Source organism: Vidua chalybeata, chromosome 4 (genome assembly GCF_026979565.1).
Source record: "Vidua chalybeata isolate OUT-0048 chromosome 4, bVidCha1 merged haplotype, whole genome shotgun sequence".
Taxonomy (NCBI): Eukaryota; Metazoa; Chordata; class Aves; order Passeriformes; family Viduidae; genus Vidua; species Vidua chalybeata.
The window spans coordinates 57,136,763-57,159,071 of record NC_071533.1 but is presented as its reverse complement, the minus strand read 5'-3'; the positions used below and the strand labels follow the sequence as shown (position 1 = coordinate 57,159,071).

Below are 22,309 nucleotides of genomic sequence, written 5' to 3'. Positions count from 1 at the left end.
ATTTAAATACTCAAGTGTACTGAGTGCTCTTCAGGATACACTTAAAGGTATTTCTAAAGACATTTTTATTTCTATATTTAAAGAACACTTAACAAGCTAACAGAAAATGAAAAAATAGCCTAGCACTCTTTTCAGGTAAAATTTTCCCTTTCAGTTTTTAAAAAATTGCAGTGGTGCATCACATGCTCTTCATTGCAATATATTAAACGCACACGTGTGTGCAACACACAGATTCCTTAAACAGAAAAAGAGATAATCACCACTGGAATAAGTAGTTTCCAAGATAAAAGCTAATATCCCTTAAATATCCTTAAAACAGGGTAGGCCTATATCGATGGACTGCTGAACATTTGTTCTGAAATGTATTAACTAAAAAAAAACTTATAAAATACTACTTTAACTATTTAATCAATTTCTTATAAATTATTAAAACTAATGTCACTACTTACCTAATCAATCATTTATACTGAAAAGCTGAAAATTTTCCATGGTAGAAATTAATACAGGTATTTCTTCAATTAAATACAAAATCCTTATGCTGGATAGCAACTATCAAGAGATAGTTAACACCTAGTTCAAATGTTTTACTGAAACCAATTACATGAGCAGAAAATGTTGGAAGAATTCTGTTTTAGAAAAGTATGTATAGTTTAAACATATCACCAAACTCTGAACATGACACTAACTTTTTTTCCCTGCTATTATCCCCTGTAATTTTTTTGTATTTAAGCCTGTACTTAAAATTAATTTTGATTTTTTTTACAACTGTACTGATCAATGAACAAGCATATTTAAAATTTAATGTGCTGTATTTAAATATAGTTATCTATTCATTAATTAAGTCATACCCAAAATTATAAGCATCAATAATAACTTTTAGCTTCAAGTTTCTTACTGGAAGTTATTACATGCAAGCTTGTATTTTTATTGTCCTAGACAGATTTTAAAGTTTAGAGCTTAAAACCAGCCAACTGTGCATAATAATTCTTCATGTTTTTTTTCTCCTCCTGTAATATTCTGTATGAAATGGTATACATTCAAAATCAAGCATCTAGATGATACTAACTCATGAAGGCATAAAATAATTGTGATGGTATTAGTTGAAATTGCGATATTTAATCTGAAACTATTAAGTCTTAAAAAGAAAAAAAAACCCAAAACCTCTTTGCACTTGCAATCTAAAATAAAACCTGCATTGTTCAAGGGAATGCCAGTGTCAGGATTTGACTCTTTTTGAAATGCCACTACACTGAGAAAAGTCTGTTACTCCAACAAATTCAGGAGTCACAAGGTATCAAAATCACTACCCTTGTAAAAATAAAGCTTACTCTAATAGTACAATTAAGGATAAAAGGTAATTGCCCTCCTCACCACCATGATTTTAATTAATGTTTTGAAAGGCCAGATAAAAAAACCAAAAAATCAAAATGCCACTAGGCCTTCATCTTCCATATTCTGTTTGTAAATCAGAGTAAATCTGTTAAGTACTAATTTGCTAAAAAGATAGCTATAGCACAGTCAATTTTTAGACTGAATTTTTAAACTAGTACCTTTCTATCTGTCTAGACTTGCAAGGTGTGTCTATATCTTCACTGGAGAGCCTTAACTATAGAGGACCTGTATCCATAACTGCTATTTAAAGTCTGTTCACTGGTGGAAGAAACTTCTGGAGCCTTACAGTCTTCTCAAAGTGAGCAACCAAATCATCCACAGGCCTCAAAGCTGTTTTGAATTTGCTATGTGGAGATCAATCTGTTGTATAAAGCAGTATTCTGATTATCACAGACATTATGCTAAAACAATTTCTTTTCCAATTATCCACCCTTGTATGACATCTTTAATCTGCTTTCCCTTAACGTGAGTTAGTTTCTAAAGCTGACAGACAACAGACAACTTTCATCTATTCTACTGCGATAGTACCACAGTCCAAACGATCGTCTGAGCTTGTACAGACACATGGAGCTCTTACTCAGTCACCATTTGGGAGCAGAACTTACTATACCAACAAATTCAAGCATTAAAGCAACACATTTTCCTTGAAGCGTCTCCCTGTAGAGATGTCAATATATTTAAACATATTAAGTTTTAGTAGCTTTTCAATACAACTATGGAATTATGCTTCAGTTTAAAGAAATTCGTATTTCTTTAAATTTTTGTCACACTGTAGCTTAGACTATCCTCAGGATAGAAGGCTTAAGCAACAATTTCATAGAAGGAAGACCTATCACTTTGACAAACTGCACACTTCCTCCAAACCACACACACAAAGATGGCTGGAGAGAGTGGGCAGGAAACAGAGGGGCTGAGAGGTGAGAGGATCAAGATGCACTGCTACCCTGGTACCTTCCGTATTGCTCAAGACCACGGTGAAGCATGGAATGATATTTCCTTTCTGGCAGATAGGGGCAGTTAATAACTGGAGTGGGGATTGACTTGAGTCCAAAAATGACACAAAGGCAACAATGTGATAAGGTTAATTCCCAGACTTTCAGTGTATTAATTTATATATAAAGAACTTAAACTTTGCCTCCTCCACAAAAACTATCAGGGAAGAGCTCTATCAGAGGACTCCCAAAAAAGGTCCTTCCCCTGTTGTCTCAGCCAGAGACAAGATAGATCACTCTAGCAAGAACTGTACAGACCGGGAACAGCAACAAAACTGGAACAGAACATAGTTTCAAGTACTCATACAAACAGAATGGAACTACTATAGAAATACAAATCTGTCTTACAGAAATGTTCGTTTTCTGACTTAAGTAAATAAGTACCTCAAAAAAGCTATATACTATTCATAATTTTTAGCTGCTAACTCAAGGGAGTGTTAGAAAATTAATTTTCTGATTTTGTTCTCATTAGTAATTAATCAATTCTGAGAAAAGAAAACATCCTTCCTTAAAGCTACTATTTCTGATAAAATTCTCATAGCAAATTAGTAATTATGAGCTTAATTTGTACAGTTCTTAGTCTTATGCCACTGCTAATCAACTTGTGCCTCAAGAATAAGTCAAATAAGTCAGTGTACAGGTTTTTGTTTCTTTCTTTTTTTTTACTGAATGAGCAAATCAATCACACATCAGTGTTGTAAATTTATGTGCAAAAGCATTGAAGTGCTTTACTACAAATTACAACGTAGAAACACGTTAACTAAACAATTAAATTCATACAATCAGATTTAGGAATATAACAACACAAAGAAGAAACAGAATTACAGTACATTTACAACACAAGACAAATACATGGAATTCATTAGAAAATATTGTAATAAATAATTCATGAATTATAGTGCAATTGATTTATGCATAAATATAACTAATTGCCTAAAAATCAGTTGTTAACAAAAATCTGTCAAAAATCAAGGCAGCCACAGAGTTTTACTAAATTACTGCGACAATGGAAATACTGCAATTAAAAAACAAATACAAGTATTTGTACTGTAAACAACTAAAAAAATCAGTCTCACTAAAGTTAATATACAATTTAATATAAAATTGTCATTAGCTACCAGAAATGGTTTAAACAACTTTACTGAGCAGTAGTTCTAAAAACAGAGGCACTGTTTTTTAATATAAAATACTTGAGAAACATTCAAATAAGTAGAAAGCATGTAGGGCTTGCTTTCACCTTCATTTAAAATTCTGCTGAAAGAGGGATTTTCAGAAATTGTCAATTACTAAGTAGTGACTGGTAACTGAATTTATAAAACAGTTCAAAATGTATAATTTAAATGACATTAATGAAATACATAGGGGTTGGGGGAGGAGAATTTACACATTTCCCTGCCTTTCCTTAGCTGTATAATTAAACATTAGCCTAATAATTAGAAACAAATAATTCTGTTCTTTAAACACTTACAGGTTGAGTATCATCTATAAACTATCAAAAAATATTTTAATTACTATTTCTGACCAAAAAATAAATACAAATACTAAAATGTTGAAAATTAATTATAATATTACATACAAAACTACTGAGTACTGTTAAGTCAATAGTAAAATGATCCCTGATTTTATGAATCCTGTTAAATTTTTGGTCAGGTCATCTTTTAAATGATATAAAAAGAGTACTGTCACTTGCCTTCAATATAAAGTTCTGACTCAAATTTCTAACAATGTCTGAGGAGTAGAAAACATCAGTATGGTACAAATATTAGGCAATGTATTGAAGCCCCAGATTTTTGCAAGTAAAACTGTATAAAGACAGATGTTGAAACTTTTAAGGTTTTTTCAGCTGCATTTTCAGTGGGGATATATTCACAAATTAATCCTTCTGGCCCACACAAAATATGGCTTAATTCTTTTAAAATGAAAGATGACCCTGACATCTGCTGTTCTGCGAACTCCTTATCAGGTACAGTTCTGCTTAAAATCATAGAATCACAGATTAAGTTGAGTTGGAAGGGACCCACCAGGATCACTGAGTCCAACTCCTGACCCTGCACAGGACACCCCAAGAATCATCATGTGCCTGAGAGATTCATTCTGTAATATGCAAGTAAACCTTAATGACTGAAGAAGATTCAGTATAGATCTGAGAGACCAAAGAACTGAGATACTGCTTGTGCAGTTCCAAAGGATTATTCTTTTTTAAAGTGGATGTTGTCATTTTTTTGTAGTGTTAATAGATATGGGTTGGATTTTGCCACCAGTATTGTAGTATGCTCTCCACTGAATTTAATGGCAAGTCTATCTATAAATGGAAATTACCTGATGTGGCCCATATGTGTCTAATGTCCCATTTAATTTCTACAATTAACCCATACACATGCAAATTTCAGTGGAAAAAAAAAAAAGTGTGCACATGTACTATGTGTATAAAAGTTGGAAGTTTTTTTTATGCCAAATTAGGCACACAGAGAAAAAATTACATGTTGAGAGGAAAAGGGCATTGATGTTCAGTAGTGAATGTATGAAGCAAGCCCCATTCATATGTAGACATATAATTCTGATGTTACATAAAAAAATTAAGTGTGATAAAAAGTCCAGTGTGAATACTTTGAAATTCATGTAAAAACTGCAATATGAAGGTAATTGGTCTCCCTTAAATTCTATTAAAAGTTATGTATTTAAAATGAACTGTCTAACTTCTAACTACCAAATTTATAAAGAATTTATATTACTGAAAGTTTAAAAACAGCTTCACTGTTTCATACTTGTATTTCTATCAAGACCCTGAACTGCAAATTTGGTTATTAGCAAGATGATAATGTAACTTGGTATTCATTTTGATAAACTGAAAATGTTTTGAAATGTCACAGCAGCAAATACATTACAGTTACAGTGAGGTTTTTCAATAGGAGTGTGACACAATCCTTAAATAAATTTTAAGTAGTCATAACATCAACTAACCAGCACGTTTAAACAAAAAAACAAACCCAAACCATTCTCAAGCTCATTCTGTGCACATTATGAACATGCTCTAAGTTGCATTCCAACTTTCTTTTTAAAACTTACAAGTTACCTTAATTGTCAAACTAAAAAGGGAAATTATGTTAAAGTTTAAATTATTTTATGCTCTTAGTATTCCATCTTATTTCATATTTAATAATTCTATAACTACAGTAATTTCTCAGATTTCATAAGTGTACACTTTGTAAACACCAATTTCTTTCTAAACCAACAACAAAATTTTCTTAAAATGATAAAAAAATGCAGTTTATGCCTGCTAAACACACATTTTTGTAATGAAAGGTTTTTCTTACTTGTATTGGATATTTAAATAACAAACTTTTTTTCTTTCACAGAATGTACTATATCCTACTAATACTTCACAAATCCACTTCCTTGTGAGGAACTATTTTTTTTTTTTTTTTTTTAATCCCTTGCTGTGAATAATCTGAGTTACTTACAAGTTATTGTAAGTATTCTGTGAACTATAAAAGTCTGCTAACCCTTGGTTGTGTATTTCCATAATAAGATGGATAATTGAATGGGTAAAGTGGTTCTCCACCAATTAAAAATTATGCTTCACATGACAAATACCTTTTTTCCCAAAACATCTTTATGCTAGTGACTACTAAATAAAACCTGAATCTTTTCACCTATTTATACATGGATTATATTAAATACACACTATAAGAATTAAGTGAGCAACTCTATATTTCTGTCCACAGTGAAAACCCTGAATAAAACTATTTTTCAAAAGGCATGTATGTGGTTTTTGAACTGTGTAATTTCATGTCTTCTGTCAAGAGTGAGCATATGTATTTCTCACATAGTGTGTGTATACAGACATACATACACACACAAAACAATTTGCTAACAATTATTCTACACAGGCTTGCTACTATTTTTGCAGCTGCCAGTCCCTGAATCTGTCATATTAAATAAGCCAGTATCTGGTAAACGGAGTTTCTTCTTCGGTGGAGTCTTCAATGTTCCAGATCTTTCTTTTACTTTATATTCTAAAGTGCTGTGAGGTACCCCATAAATTCCTTGTGCTTTGGAAACACTCATTTTCCCACTCATTACCATTGCAATTGCTTCTTCCATTATTTCATGGTCATACTGCCGATAGCGGCCACGTTTTTTCCTTGGTTGCTTATTATCTTTACGATCCAAACTATCTTCTGTATTTTCTGAGGTTCCATCTACTGTCCCATTCTTAGCATTAAGACACAAAGGAGAGAGGTCCCCATGCAGAAAGTAGGAGTCAACACTTGAGTGAGTTACAGGTCCAGAACATTCAATTTTGTTCTGTTTAGGGAGTATATTTTTCAATTTTTGAAGAGCTGATCCTTCTAAGACTGAGGAGGTTTTAGAAACGTGGTACATAACATCCAGAAGACCAGCAGTATCAGACTGTGGTTTGGACACAGAACTTATTCTTAGCTGAGGAATTTTTAATTGTACAGTGGGACTTGAAGTTTCATATTGTAGATTTTCACTTTTTTCTTTAAACTGAGTGACCATTCTCTGTAGAGTTAACTGGTGGAGGTAACTGGAAGCTGTTGGGAATTTTAATTCTGAGGTTTCAAGTAGACTGAGTTTACTTTTTTCTGTGCGCTCTGCTTGAGCTCTTGCCCACAAGGCTACTTTTTGTAGGACTGCACAAGTTTCTTTACTGTCTTTAAATGAATAACTATCATTGAAATCTCGAGTTTTATTTTTAAAAGGTGCAGGCTTTCCTGCTGGTAAGGCTTCTAAGTGGAGAAGTAAAGTTTTTTGAGGTATGCCATAAAGTATGCCTGCTTTATTTATGTCCAGTGCTCCAGACTGAATGTCTTTCAAAGCTTTTGAGAGCAAACCATCTGCAAACTCAGCACTTCTTTCCACATAGTCCTCTCTGTTTCTGTGTAGTCTCCTGGATGGATGGAATGAAACGATGGTAAACTGATGTATGAGAGACTCTCACACAGCTATGGAAGGGAAGGGTCCACTCCTTTATTATACTCCTTGCTTCGGTAACATCACTGCTTCTGATACTTTTTAGCCTTTGAGATGTGGTAGTTAAATGATTATCCTAGCAAAATGTTACAGTTCTGGTAGGACAGTGTGTCAAAAATCATACCGTGGCTTCTACAGCAGCCCTTCCAAGAACTTTATATCCTAGCTCAGTATTTGGTAATAGTCTCATGTGCTTGCTATATTCCCTTGTTCACATGCTTGCAGAGCAACACTGTTATAATTTTAATTATACAATTAACATTCTGTTAAATACCCAAATCCTGAAGGAGTTTTTGTTAGTAGAAACGTGACGTTACCGCTAAACAAGTAATAAAAGAGTCAACCCCCTTATAGAAAATTTGCAGCAATAAGTACATAACTACACACAAACATCCCAGACTTACACAAAACTAGGCTTTCTACAACAAGAAGATAAAGTGCTGTAGTTAACAATCAAGTCCATTTTTCACAAAATAAGACAAAATTTTAAAAACTTCTACTCACTATTTACAGCTCACTAATTACAAAGCCATCCATGTTCAAAATTTTTCATATCAGCAAATTAATAAAATGCACTTTTACATAATTCAACAAATGCTGCTACTGTAGTCCTATTTGTAATAAGTTATTTGTAAGACGTACAGGTGACAAAAAGGGTCCTGCTATGGCTAGTGGATGGGAGGATGCCAAGATCATAAAATCCAACAAAACAAAGATATTCACTAATTTTGTGGTAGGTTTCAGCAGATGCAATAAAGCTTTCCTTGCTGAATAAAGAAATTTAACCACTTGCCACCACACACCATAGTCAGAACCGTGATGCAAATATAAGTATGATGATTAAGAGCTCTCTCTCACGTGCTTGCTCTCTCTCTATTAAGGAATATTATTGATAATAGTCATTTAACTTGTTCATATTAGTTGAAGAAGATTTTGCATCTAATTATTAACATGGTCATTTTTGTCCAAAATTGAAGTTCCCTAAATAAATTCTAAAATAATTATTTGCACTTTCTTCTACTAGTCTCTTACTTCTACTGTGTTATGTAATCAATTTTCACATAATTTTTAGTAACATGAACTAAAGTTTGGTGATTGTTCTGATAACTTTTCTTTAAACAGAAAAAAAAAGGAAAAAAGACAAATGAAACATATGATATATACATAGACACACACTTATGAGTGACAAAAATTCTTTTGAAAGCAAAATAGGAACCACATGTGTGTGCCAGTATATACAGGTATGTTACGAACATAAAACCTGGCCAAAGAAGAGAAACCTGGATTGTCTTTTTGATAAGCCAAAGAGAGTCCTAAACATTGCTTACCCAGACACTGAGTTTTCAGAACACAAGGGATCATATTTTGGTTCTTCCAACCTTGCGCTTTTCTTTGTAGAGAGATCTAGCACTCCATCCCCTGCAAAGAATGAGTAGTGATGATAATAACAGTGGCTTTAAGGAAGATCTCAAGAGATTTTGTCAGCAAATGTATTTTCACCTATGGCACAATTTTCAAGCAGCTACTTTATCTTGTAAAATTTCTGACACCTTATTCCATTAACAGTATCAGCCATCAGCAAATTATTTTGTATATTTGATTTGTCACCAAACTTTTATAAATTTGAGAAAAAATAAAAAGTAAACCCATTCAGAAATAATAACATTTAAAAGAACCTGTATTAACCAAACATGACTGCTTTCCTAAAAATCATGTGTCTATATTGCACTTTTTACTTTCAAGGCAACCAAAACAATGCACTTGATATTACAATTATTATTCATATTTATATAGTGTAAACAAACACACAATTCTGATGCTGAAGTTAAACTTGACATAACTAAATCCTAGGTTTACAGGGTAATTCAAGCTAATAAGGATCTCAGGAGGCCCCCAGACCAACCTCCTGCTCAGAGCAGGGTCACCAATGACACCAGACCAGGTTACTGGATGAGCAGGTACAAGTAACTGGGTAACTTCCCAGTATCCACTAACTTTTCTGTCACTGGGAAAAGAGCTTGAGCCCAATACAGAGTTCTAACACTTTAACTATACATACTCCTCCTGCTGCCTCCACATATATGCAATAATATTAGAAATAAGAAAAAAGAAATACCTAAAGTGAGTCTGCTAAAGGGACTAAAGGGAGTCTGCTCTGTTAAGTCATTGTAAATGTTAAAAATTAAGATTTATACTTGGCTATTAAAGTCTATGAAGTATTGAAATAGAAAAACATACTTTTAAAAAAACAGTATTCAAAAACATTAACAGGTGCTCGTTTTAAAATTTTTTCTTTAATAAAAAAAAAAATCAATGACATTTAAATTATAGTTAAATCCCCTAAATATATTTAATTTCATACCTTTCTTCCTTGGTTCTCTGTTTCAAACTTGGGCTGTTTTGTGTGCCTGAGCTCTGCGAATTCAATTTTGAGTTTCAACATGTAGCTCAACATTCAACTCTATTATCACCTTTATACTACCCCTTATTGCATTTACAGCATCATTTTCATGTTACTGCCTATTATTTCAAAAACATCAATCAATTACACATATTTTTCCACAGCCTCAGATGCAGACAATGAAGCATTGGTTGAAGGATCCAAATGCCAACAGTAAAATAAGAAGTCAAGAAAATTGTCTGGGAAGCTCTCCTTTATACCAATAATGCAAAGAAATAGAGTTCTGTATAATAATCAAATCCAGACTTTTGGTTTTGGACTGCTTTTTCACTGTTTTTCCACAACTATTTTGTACTATTTGAAGGAGGTCAAAGAGAGAAAAAGTACATCATAAATCAGTGTTAGGGGATGAATATATATATAAATATGCCCCTTAGCAAGGGTGCTCCTTTTCACCTGAATACATTCTTTTCAAAATCTTTCTTAAGAAAGTTAGAGAAAGGACTAATGCTAATCAACCTTCCTAATGCATTGATACTACAGAAGAAAAAGCCAATTCAGAACACTACAGAAAAATTCTACGTGGAAATTTTGGCCTACCCAAGAATACCCAAGCTCAACCCTGAGTCCTGTGGAAGAGATTCCATCTGTTGTGCCCTGTCAGTCGCACAAAGCATATCTCCCTTTCTTAACTGCTTGGATGCTCCCTTTCACAAGTTTCTCCATCTTCAGTCGATACTTGTAGACATCACAAGAAAGTTTTTACAAAAAAAAAAAATAACCCAAAAAAACCCCAAAAAAACAAAGCTAGCAGCCAAATCAACAAAATCCAAAGGCTCTTGTAAGATTCCATAATGAAAATAATTTTCATTTCCAATCTTTCAGAACAGGCTTTGATAACACCAGGCTAGCAAACAGTTGAAAAATTAGTGAAAGAACACAGTAGTGAAAATTCAGCCTCCTGAAACAAAAAATATATTCAGGCCTCTAAAGGATGTGCAGAACTGAAGGAATCTAAGGTTCAAGACATTTGGTTCTTCCAACACAGCAAATGCAAATACATTAGGTATATGACACCTCCCTGAAGACAATGCTTTATGGGAAGATGATACTCAGTAAAAATAAGAAATTTTATATATATGCAAAGTACCAGATAGAATCACTGGAGTACAGATTTTTTTTTTTAGCAATTTCATTTGAATATTTTAAAAAAGCAAACCAACCAATCAAAAAAAAAAAAAAAAAACAAAAAACAACACCTCCCCAAAAAACAACAACCAAAAAAAAGCCACAAACAAAACCCACAAAAAAAAAACTCTACCAAAACCAACAAGAAACAACCCTCACAAAAACTCACACCTCAAACTGGTAGGAAAATGAGAGTATTTGCTGTAAAGCTCTAAGACAAAGTGAAATCCTACCTAATGAAATGAATGTATATACACAGTTGAGATGTTCACTTTGGTACATTAGGTACAGGACCAATAAAGGCAAAGAGGCATCCTACAGGTGGACTATGAATCTTGGAAGCTTGTTACTTGCAAGGTAGGGATAGTCTTCTCTAAAGTGAGCCAGAACTTTATTATTTCTTACAAATCAATCAAAACAGGTATTACAGCAAGAATTCTGGACAGGAACTGAATTGTATCAGGAACAGAAAAAAACACTCTGTAAGGTGTTTTTAATAAAAGGTATGAAATTACTTCCACTCTTTTGGTGAAGCCATGACTACTAAGAAGCGAGCCTTCATAAAAAAAAAGTATGTAACAGTGGATAATATAGGAAAATGTATTAGATGTTTTTCAGGTTTGCTACTCATGGTCTTCTAATGCAGCTATTTCTATGCAAATTAAACTATTCTTATCCTCAAAGAAATGGCTCAACTTCTGGCCTTTGATTCTCAGCACAAGATCATCAGGTGCACCAATACCAAGATGAAACTAAGTGTGATCTAAGTTCATTTTCAAAATAATCAGGACCACAATCACTTGAAACTCCTCCAGACTAGTGATGTTAGGGAAGCAGGGAGGGGAAGGGGAAGCAACAGAAACCAGGTCAGCCTTGAGTTCCTACAACTGGTATTTGATTTCTAAACTGATTTTTTTCTGGGTTTCAGGAAATCTCTCATTAGCTATTATGAACTGTCTTATTAGATCAGATAACCCACACTACTCAGTCCTCAGCCTCCAAGGCAGGGGAGCACTCCATTCCTACTGTGGAAGAGCACATCAGCTCGGCTACTACCTGCAGCTCTTTGCTCTCCTGCTCTCCTAGCAGCTGCTATCATTGGCTTAGGGATCTCAGAGATTTATCCCTGCCTACTCTAGCTTTAGTTTCTGGCCTTGGTTCTCTTACCTGTGAAGTCTAAGGCCCTTTGTGAGCCCAGTGACCCATGACCTCCTATCACAGCAGTTCCGATGTTTGAGAACAGTTGAGCAAAACCTGCCCATTACCTGTTTCTTCCTCTAAGAATTTTCAGAGGGTCCTACCTAGTTTTAATATAGTGAGATTTAGTAAATAACAACTCTCCCTTTACCTTATCCATCCACAGGACGAGGGGTTTTGTAGCAACAAAACAACACTGTTCAGTACTTTTCCTCATGGTGCCTCGCCTTTTGCTGCCTGTTTTCTATACTTCTGAACACAGAGTTTTCAGGAAACTGTCACTAGGAACACCAAAGCCTTTTATTAATTCTTAACTACCACTTTGAGTAGCCCCTTTTGACTTGAAGTGCTACTTAGCAACATAAAAAATGCCAGATGAAAAGTATATGGCCATACATTGGGTGATCAGGGCACAGTCCTGGCAGTATCTGTGAGGACAGGCCAGGGGCTGCCCTGTGCTGGACACAGATGACTGGCTCCCAGACCTGCTGCAGAGCACAGCTGAGTCCAGCAGCTACCTGGGAAGAAACTCTGAAGATCTGTATTTAAGAAAGGGGGAAAAGTGCCAGATGGACACAAAAAATGGGAACAAAAAGAATGAGAAAATAGCAGAGGTAACTCCAGCAGCAGAGAGAAACCATTAGGTACAGACTGTGGACAGCTCACACCCAATCCCCTTGCACTTCAGGGGTGGTGGTGGTCACAAGTGAACCTGGAATGAAGCTGAGCCTAGGAAACGCAGTGTTTTAATGCACTTTTTGTTTCTACTGCCTGAATTAATAATGAAAAAAATTATATTAATAAGCAATATTTGAATTATTTTTCCCAAGCAAAGTCTGTTTAGCCCATGATGGCAAATGGTAGTAAGCAATGATCACGTCCTTATCTCAACTCATAAGCTCTCCTTTCTGCTCTTCCTATTTTCTCCCCTGTGCCATCAAGAGAGAAGTAAGCAAGCATCTGACAAGGGGCTTGGCTGCTAGCCATCATGGCAGCCAGCAAAGAAAAATACCTACTCCCCTCAAAAATGTAGCTTTTTAGGGGGACTTTCTCAAGCAAAAGTATTAAACTGTTTCTTGAATATATTTACAGCTCGTACAATTTATCTTGGGAACATACCAGGTGTATCTTCAAAATGCATAGTATTTTCACCAATGCAAGCCAGGACATTAAGAAGTTTATTTTCAGTAAAGATTTGAATTCTTTTAATACACTGCCAGCTATCTTTTGATGTCTTCCATTCTATGATGGTTCAATGAAACAAGGGAATTATGAAAATTTTCTTGAATATTTTGGCTATGTTTACACACTATCAGTGTGTGGTTCTGCATATCTTGGTTCCAGAATATTCAGAAACAAGAATAAGCTTGTGCAGCTAAACCTGCAGATTATATATTTGTACTGCTTCTACTTCTGACTCTTAAAAGAAGACTGCACAAGAAAGTAAGTTGCTGCAGGATATTCCAACACTTCCTTACTCACCATTTCATTCTGCAAGGATGCTGTTTCTTCATTGGCTTAGTTTAAAGGAAAAGCAATAGCACACAGTAACACCCCACTTTTGTTAGATGCAGTGCATGGAAAACAGGTTTTGTTTCACTATACAGAGTACTCATTATCAAGGCCTGGACAGTTGTAAGAGTCACATGGATTAGAAAAAGGAGCAAGATACAGGAATTTTTGGAGACACTCGCTGCTAATTGACTGACAATGAAATGATTGCCTGATTACCAGCAAGGTACACAGGAATGAAAGCACCCTGCTATATTACCACACTTCCACTTGCAGAGGAAAGTAGAGTATGCGCAGGGACTCCACTACCAGTCAGGTGTCAGCTGGACATACCTGGATGCCACTGCTTAAACTCATACCCAGTACCAAATGCTGCAGTTCCAGAGGTGCAATGGGTTTACCTTGGCCAGTAGCTAGACCCCAACTCAGCCCCTCTACCACCCCTCATCCTCAATGGGGGGGGGCAGTAATAAATAAAATTAAGATCATCAAGATAAATACAGGGAAATCACTTGTCAATTACCATTACAGGCAAAACAGACTTGGGGAAAATGAATTTATTGCAATTTAAAATAGAGTTGGATAATAAAGAAAAAGATAAAAATTAGAGCACTTCCCCACCCCTACCTTTTCCCAGGCTCTCAACTTCATTCCCAACTCCTCTATTTTCCCCCATCCCAAGATGGCATAGGCAAGATTGAGAATGGGGGCTAAAGTCAGTACAATTCTTCTTTACAGCTCCTTCTCAACAGGCCACAGATCCTTCAGAAAACATCCAGATGCTCCAATGTGGGGTCTTCCACAGGCTGCAACATGAATGAGTATCTCCTCCACAAGCTGCAATGGAACACATGTTCCACCATGGTCCTTTCCATGTGCTCCATGGAAATACCTACTCTGGTGCCTGGAGCACCTCCCTTCCCCTTTCCCTGACCTCTTTGTTCCCAGTGCTGTTTCTGACCCCTCTGCCTGTCCAGCATTTTTTAACCATGCTTTCACAGCAGCACCATGAGCCCAGCTCCTGTGCTCCCCTTCAGCCTGGTGCGGGTTTGTGGCAGAGCTGGCTGAGCCTCACACAAGGAAGCTTCTCACACAAGCTTCTCACAGATGCCACCCTACAGCCCTCCCCAGCTACAAAAACCTTTCCATGTAAGCCCAAAAATCAGGGCTATCAGGTCTGGAAGTGTCAGACCTGAGGATTTTTTGGCTTCAGAGATGGCCTCCAAAGGAAAGTAGGAAGCTTTCTTTAATGTAGAACTCCAGTGGCAGAATCTCTTTTCAGTGCTGAGCTAGCACTTAGCTTGGATCATCTCACTGCTTCTAGTCATCTGGAAAATAAAGTTTACTCCTGCCTCTCAAGCCCAAGAATCACTCTCATGGTAAAGGAGCAAGATTGTCTATTTAACTAGTTAGATAATTTATTTCAAAGATAACTATTGTAAATACAAAGCAGCTGCTGCCTAGGCAGAAAGTGAACCTAAAGAACTCATACTTGGATTATTATCTGTTTAACAGGATTTGAATTAAGGACTTCAACTCTGAGGATCCATCAAAGCGACTTGAATTTCCCTCCTCTGTTACTGCCACTTCATTTGGAAATTGTAACAGGAATTGCAAGTAGCGAATCCTAAAGAGAGTTGCATGATATTTAAAAAACATTACTAAGAATGGAACCATGGTACAGCTTTGAGAAGTCTCCAGACCAAAGAAGAGTACCATATTAGAGAATGATACATTTCAAAAAATAATCCAATTAAAAAAACTTCCTAATTCCCTACCATAAGTATATGACACTTTATTATAACCAAGCTGTCTTCAGGAAAAGTATAGAACTGAGAGATGGGTACAATAATAATACACAGCCCCTGACAAAAGCTAATTGAAATAACTTTTTCATTAATCTTTGCACTTAGAACACAATGCAAATAAAAAGAGCAGGCTGACATTTTTAATCTTGAACTTATTTGCTTGTGTTGCCACCACCACAGTAAAAGCTAAAATATCTCAAAATTAACACATTCATGGAAAACAGAAACCACAATACAACTTCCCTGGCAGCTAAGATGTTCAAGCCACCTTTCTCCAACTATATTCTTATTCCACCATTATTTCTCATTTCAGCATCTCTGAATTTCACAGCAAGATGTTACCTTTGACATCTAAAAAGCACCCAAACAAACATGGCAGTCTGAGACTCTGCAGTGTCTTACACAGTTTAATGTGTGACTTGTACACTGTGTGTGCTGAGCATCTATTTTAGATTTAGGTGTTTCACTGAAGGTGCACAATTCTAAACTTGCTCTTTAGCCTTACTGTAAGAAAGAAATCCAATGACAAAAAAAGATTATTTAAATAACTCAATTTCTCTATATTTTAGATTTTTCTTAGAGGAAAGATCAGTGGATTTTAAGATATAATTAAGGTGGCAGCATAATTTTCTTCCTGTCCCTGCCCACCTCCTGCCTTCCCTTTCATTCTTCAAAGATTTATTTGGGCTCAGCAATGGCCAGAACCTGCCTTTGGGGACTTTGCTCCTTCATGAACATTTAAGACTAGTTACTAATAATCAGCTGCTGAAGTAAGCAACATGCTATAGTCCTGATATCAGGAAAGTATTTTTTACTGTTCTTGCAAAACAAATGTGCTTCAACCTGGCCAATTATAAACCTCTAAAATCTGTAATTCATCTATAGCAAAATTACATCCAAGCAGAATAGGATTCTCAGGATTTAAACCACTATGTATTTACTAAACCCTGGCATGAACTGGTTTCCACTGACCATACAAAATCAAAGCAAAAATTCTAGTATTTCTTAATGTTTTTTTCTGTCAAAGAGAAAGGATGCTTGAAATTTAACCTAGAATAGGTATATTTATCATGAGGAATCTATCAGAGCTCCCTGCCCCCAAGGTTCTCCAATTAAAGACTGCATCATTAGGTACATACATACCAAATCTGCTAATGTATATTAAAATAAACAAACAAACAAAACCCAAACAACCCAAAAAAAAAAAAACCCCTTAGTTCTGTCTTCTTTCAACTTCTTTAGTATGGTATATGAGATACAGGTGAACTTTTCCCTTTGGTCTGCAGTATTACAGGATTAAGCACACCCTGATATCTGTAAAAGACAAAAGCTGCTTTTGCCACTGCTTTCGGTTGCACATGACAGTCACAACCCTTCCTGAAAACTGCTCTTAACCCAAATCTAGTTCAAAGTCCAAAACACTCTTGTGATTATACTGTTATCAGTTTTGGATCGCAATATTCCTTGAGGCAAAGAAATTATTTTCTTTTTGTAAATGATAGTGAGACAGACTTTATTTTTCTAGCTTTACTCTCAGTTAAGAAAGCTGCACTGATCTATAATGATTAAGGTATAAAGTATGGAAATTTTCTCCCAGATTAATCTTCTTTTCCCATCATTCTAACTAACCTGTATTTAAAGATTCAAAGTGTTCAAGAGCTGACAGAGACTGAATGACATTTGCTCCCTGAAATCTCAGCATTTTTTTTTTCTTTTTCAGGCTTCTTGACAGCCCATTTCTTCAAAAAAACTTTGAACCACTGTTACCTGTGACAGCACAGGTGAGAGGACTTAGATTCAGTATTCCAAAGCTGAGAAATTCCAATACTACTTATTTAACACAGGTACTCAGAAATCAGAACGCTTATCTACTAACATACAATATGAAAAATGTTTCTATTCAACATGGACATTTATTTTTTAAGGGTATAAGACACCATAAAATAAATAAATGAAAGTAAACCAAAGCTTTATCATATATAGATATTTACCTTGCTGAGTATTCTGTTCTTGAGTTCGATTCACAGTGAGGTCTAGAGGGCTATCCTGTTCTTCCTGAAGGGAGTTTTCAGTTTGGTTCATTTGGATACTTTTACACATCAGACTTGATTCAAATGATGAACCATTTCTGTTCTCTTGAATTTTGCTACTTTTTGAAATGTACTCAATTGCAAACTGACGGATCATTTTTTTCATTAATTCCTGAGCAACTAGGGGAATGTTAGGATCACAGTTCTGAGGAAGATCTAGAAATAAAAAACACAGGCAACAGATATATTAGAACCAAACTTGATTACTTTTCTTATAATAAATACTTCGTATAAGCACACAAATGTGTTAAATAAGTACAAAAATAAATACTTCGTATAAGCACACAAATGTGTTAAATAAGTACATGTGTAACAAACATATTGACTCAGATGTCTATCAAGTTTTTTTAATGAGCATAGCTAACTGGAAGTCATTTATAAGAACATTTAGCACAGATCATTAATTTTTACCTTACTCCTATATCATAGCATGCAAGTAAGAGTTTGTGCGGTTGCATTACTTAGGGGACTCAGAATCTGTACTGTTGGCAAATAAGCTGAATTTTCATTTGCAGACTGTTCATTTTCAGTTTTGAAAATAAAGAATACTGAATACAATACAATGAAAGTAAAATAAGATATATGGATTAATACAGAAAGAAGTTACTTTCAAAGAACAACCATAACAAAAATAATTTTAAAGTGTAGATATAAAGATTAGCCCTCTTTGTAACATGGAACAGTTGGACTTTTGAGGAACTGGTCTTAAAAAGAAAAAAAAAAAAAGCAAGAAGATATGTGTTCCACTCTGAGATCATAATCCCCATTGTAGACTCAGGATTTCAAGTAGCATCATATCAGTTCTGGCATTTCAATGTCCCATACAATTTGTAGTAATATAAGCAATTGAATACAAACAAAGTTTTAAGCTTTTATTGTAAAATCTTACAGGATTTTTAGGACAATTTCAAAGTGCTAGCAATAAAACACTTGGAAGAAAAGCTTTATTTCCTATTCTAAACAGTATATCCTGTATATCTTGTTTCTTGCTGGTGTATGCAGTATTTCAATGGAAAGAAGTATCTCATTTTAGAAACAAACAAACAAAAAAAGGATCACACATGATACATATTACTTTATTTTAATGCAATCTATCAGCTAGAAAAGTTAAACCTCTTACTAAAAAGCACAGCTGAAACTGCAACTGTGAATCACCAAAAAGAATCCTAAAAGCAACAGAAAAACCAAAATGTAAGTGTAACTTAGCGTAAATAATATAATTAACAAACTTAAAGTAAGCTGTGCTACTGCACTGATGACTGCAACACACCATTTCACAAGACAATTGACCATACTCAGAGACTTGTGTTTTCCCTTAAACTGGCAGTAGTAGTACTTATTTCACTACCTCACTCTTCCTTCTTTCCTTCAACTCTACACTCCTCTCCACAAAAATATCCTTTTCAATACTTTAACCACTGACCATCCTTGAATTCATAGGTAATGAGTGAAACAGTTTTCCATCAGGAAGGGAGAAGGATTTAAAGCAAGTGTGAAAGCAATGAAGAGAATTAGCTTTTAGGTGAGCCCTGATTGCCTGGAGGAAATACCAAAGGACATGGTTCCGTAGTTACTGGGATAATAAAGTCAATCTGAAACAAATAAAACAGATGATAAACTGAGGGATTTTTTCATGGAAGTGAAGATACTGAAAGGGCTGGGTTGGGTAGATGTTTGCATGCAAAGGGTATATTTCCTAATAGGAAGTTTGGAGGATCACTCAGCGTATTTGCTCAAGCATTTTATGCCAATGAAGCTTTATCCATTAACTATCAAGAGAGTGACTGCCAGCACTGATCAAGGAATGCTGCTCAGGTTTAGGATGAATGTGTGGAAGATTTTTTGCTTGCTTGTTTCAGGCTTATTTAAAACATATTCCATTTTGAGAATTAATTTTCACCAACAGAGCATTGCAAGGAATCACAAATCTGCACCTATGAGGTCTGCTGACTATAGCACATGAGAGGGCAGCTGACTCACTGCTCAGATGCTTCCTGTCAAGACCTTTTGGCCAGCCTCTCCATAGTGTTTAATGAGGTACGGTGAAGCTCCAGCATTTTTAAGACATCTTGGCTTCAAGAGAACTTACCCAAGGCATCACAAAACAAATCTGCTTATGGTTAAGGCTCTATCTCCCAACAATCTTTCAACCAGATCTCTACCAAAATACCTAAAATTGACAGGTGTTTCTTGAAGAGAGGTATGAGGTAAAATTCTAAATGATGGATGATACCTATAAAGATCTCACCATGTAACCTCCAGGCACAGCAATATACACAGAGCATACCTATTTCCTGATTCCTAAATAATGAACTCAATAAATATTCAACTGGAGTTTACCATCCTAGAGACACACTTTGAAGTAAAAAAGGAATTCAACAACAGATACTGCAACAGTAAGGCAACAAATGTAAAGTACTGATGCACATGCAAAATACAAGAAAAGAATATGGAAAGTTAAGAGATGAAATTAAATAACTGAATTATCTAGGAACAAAAGTGTTTGCATGACAGGGAAATGGTAGTTCCAGACAATGAAATCTACTGATCAACAGCTTAGCTTGAAAACCCAAAAATTTGACTGCCTGTAATCAAACTCATAGAAAATGAATTATACAAAACATTACCAAGACTGAGTAGGGCCTGGAATGACCCTACTTATATACAGAGCAATTAATTTGTTGCATGCACACAAGAAAATCTTCTTTGACAGCTTCTGGGTAACAGCTGATCATCAGTGCAAATGTACCTTGAAGAAGCAAAAGACCAGAGAGTACAGGGGACCTACCATTAGTAGGAAAACACAACAGCCTGGAACAGATTTCTCCTTATTAATCATCATCCCCTGCATCAATTATTATAAAACTGCAAGACAAAACTAATTCAGAACTGTCAAGTTTTTACTGCCTTTCTACTCCACTTTAGATTCTTTGCACTGGTAACAGTCAAGCATGTATGACTTTTAGACACTTGCAGGAGAAGTCAGCTTTTCCCTTAGAAGCAAAGACATCTTTTACCTAGTAAGAATAAGAAAGAATTTTTTTTTTTGCTTTCATAATAATTTCTTTAGTATTAGTTTAATTTTTTTGCAATGATTTCCAAATACTCCCTATGAAGAATAAATGCAGCAGAATTTCTTATATATTCAACTGCTGCAGCTATTGGTAGTTCACAGATTTTAAGCTATTTTATTCTAAAAAGGTAACATAATGAGAGGATGGTGTATGTGTATCTAAGAGCATATACTCTGAAAGATGAGCTCTCAGGTTGAATTTGAAGTGCTCTTGCTGCTAAATGCATATTCAATCAAAAGGGTTAGACACAGGTAGACTAAACTTACCTGCCATAAATGCAAATAGTGTTGCTATCAAATTGACTGTTCTGTAATGCAAATCATTAACTTGTAAATCGTGGTGGAAGTACCTTGGGAAGGCTCTAGTAAAACTGCTTATTCAAAGTAAGGTCAAAGCAAGTTCTGGATTTTACCTAGTTAGGTAAGGAATACTTCCATGGATGGGAGACTCTACAACCTCTGGGTGGCATGTTCTACTGCTTGCCTGTCCTCATTTTTCCTTACATTAAAAAGAACCTCTCATTTCAGCTTGTTTACAGTCTGTCATTATGTTGCTATGCACCATTGTAAAGACTTTGACCCTGTCTTAAAATTAGAATATTCTGAGTTGAAAGGGACCCACAAGGATCATCAAGGTCCAGCTCCTGGCCCTGCACAGGACAGCTCCTAGAGTCACACCACGTGCCTGAGATTATTGTCCAAATGCTTCTTGAATTCTGTCAGGCTTGGTGCTGTGACCACTTCCCTGGGGAGCCTGCTCCAGTGCCCAACCACCCTCTGGTGAATAATGTTTTCCTAATATTCAAGCTAAACTTCCTCTGGCACAGCTTGGGACTGAGGTTGACCTCAGGTCTTGTCACTGGTCACCAAGGAGAAGAGATCAGTGCCTGCCTCTCCACTTCCCCTCAAGAAAAAGTTGTAACTGCAATGAGGTCTCCCCTCAGTCTCCTCCAGGCTGAAAAAGGCAAGTGACTTCGGCCACTCCCTGTAAGGCTTCCCCTTAAAAGCCTTCACCATCTTTGTTGCCCTCCTTTGGACACTCTCTAATGTTTAATGTCTTATACTGTGGTGCACAAAACTGCCCCAGCACTTGAGGTGAGGCTGCCCCAGCTCAGAGCAGAGCAGGACAATCCCCTCCCTTGCCCAGTTGGCCATGCTGTGCCTGATGCCCCCAGGACAGGGCTGGCCCAGCTGGCTGCCAGGGCACTGCTGACTCAGGTTCAACTTTCCATCAACCAGGACCCCCAAATCCCTTACTGTAGTGCTGCTCTCTAGTATCTCAGTCTGTTCCACCCAACACGGGGAAGTACTTCACCCATCCTATGATTCATAGTGGTAATTTTCCACTACACATGAGAAATTTGTAATTAGCCATATAAAATTTTAAAACACAATGAAATGTATTTCGGGCAAGAAAGGTATTATAACTCTGAACTTAGTATTACTACCAAATATTTCTTAATTGTTATCAGCAGATGGCACCAGATATACTTGGTAGGACCTGAATAGGTTTTTTTCCTAAGATGTTTTATTAGGAGTTGTGACTACATGAAAAACTTGCAAAGTTTTAAATTTGCATGCCTACATCTGTTTAAATCTGTTTTTCACAGTCATTATAAAATACAAGGCAGGTATATTTAGTCCATGTATAATGTATA

General features: G+C 35.7%; 1 protein-coding gene across 11 annotated transcripts in view; it reads right to left on the bottom strand.

Moving 5' to 3' along the window:
• The window catches only part of LCORL (ligand dependent nuclear receptor corepressor like), an 80,593-nt gene that overhangs the window by 22,240 nt on the left and 36,044 nt on the right, over positions 1-22,309 (bottom strand). For 7 of the 11 annotated variants that reach the window (XM_053940251.1, XM_053940258.1, XM_053940250.1 and 4 more), the window contains exons 5-6: positions 17,480-17,734; positions 8,711-8,801 (exon numbers count right to left, since the gene is read on the bottom strand). In XM_053940251.1, coding sequence (XP_053796226.1) covers positions 8,711-8,801; positions 17,480-17,734 — 346 coding nt within the window. Of the gene's footprint in view, positions 1-3,146; positions 7,300-8,710; positions 8,802-9,744; positions 9,798-12,319; positions 12,450-17,479; positions 17,735-22,309 lie in introns of those variants that run through there. The other 4 variants (XR_008430453.1, XR_008430454.1, XM_053940257.1 and 1 more) reach the window with 4 other exon arrangements.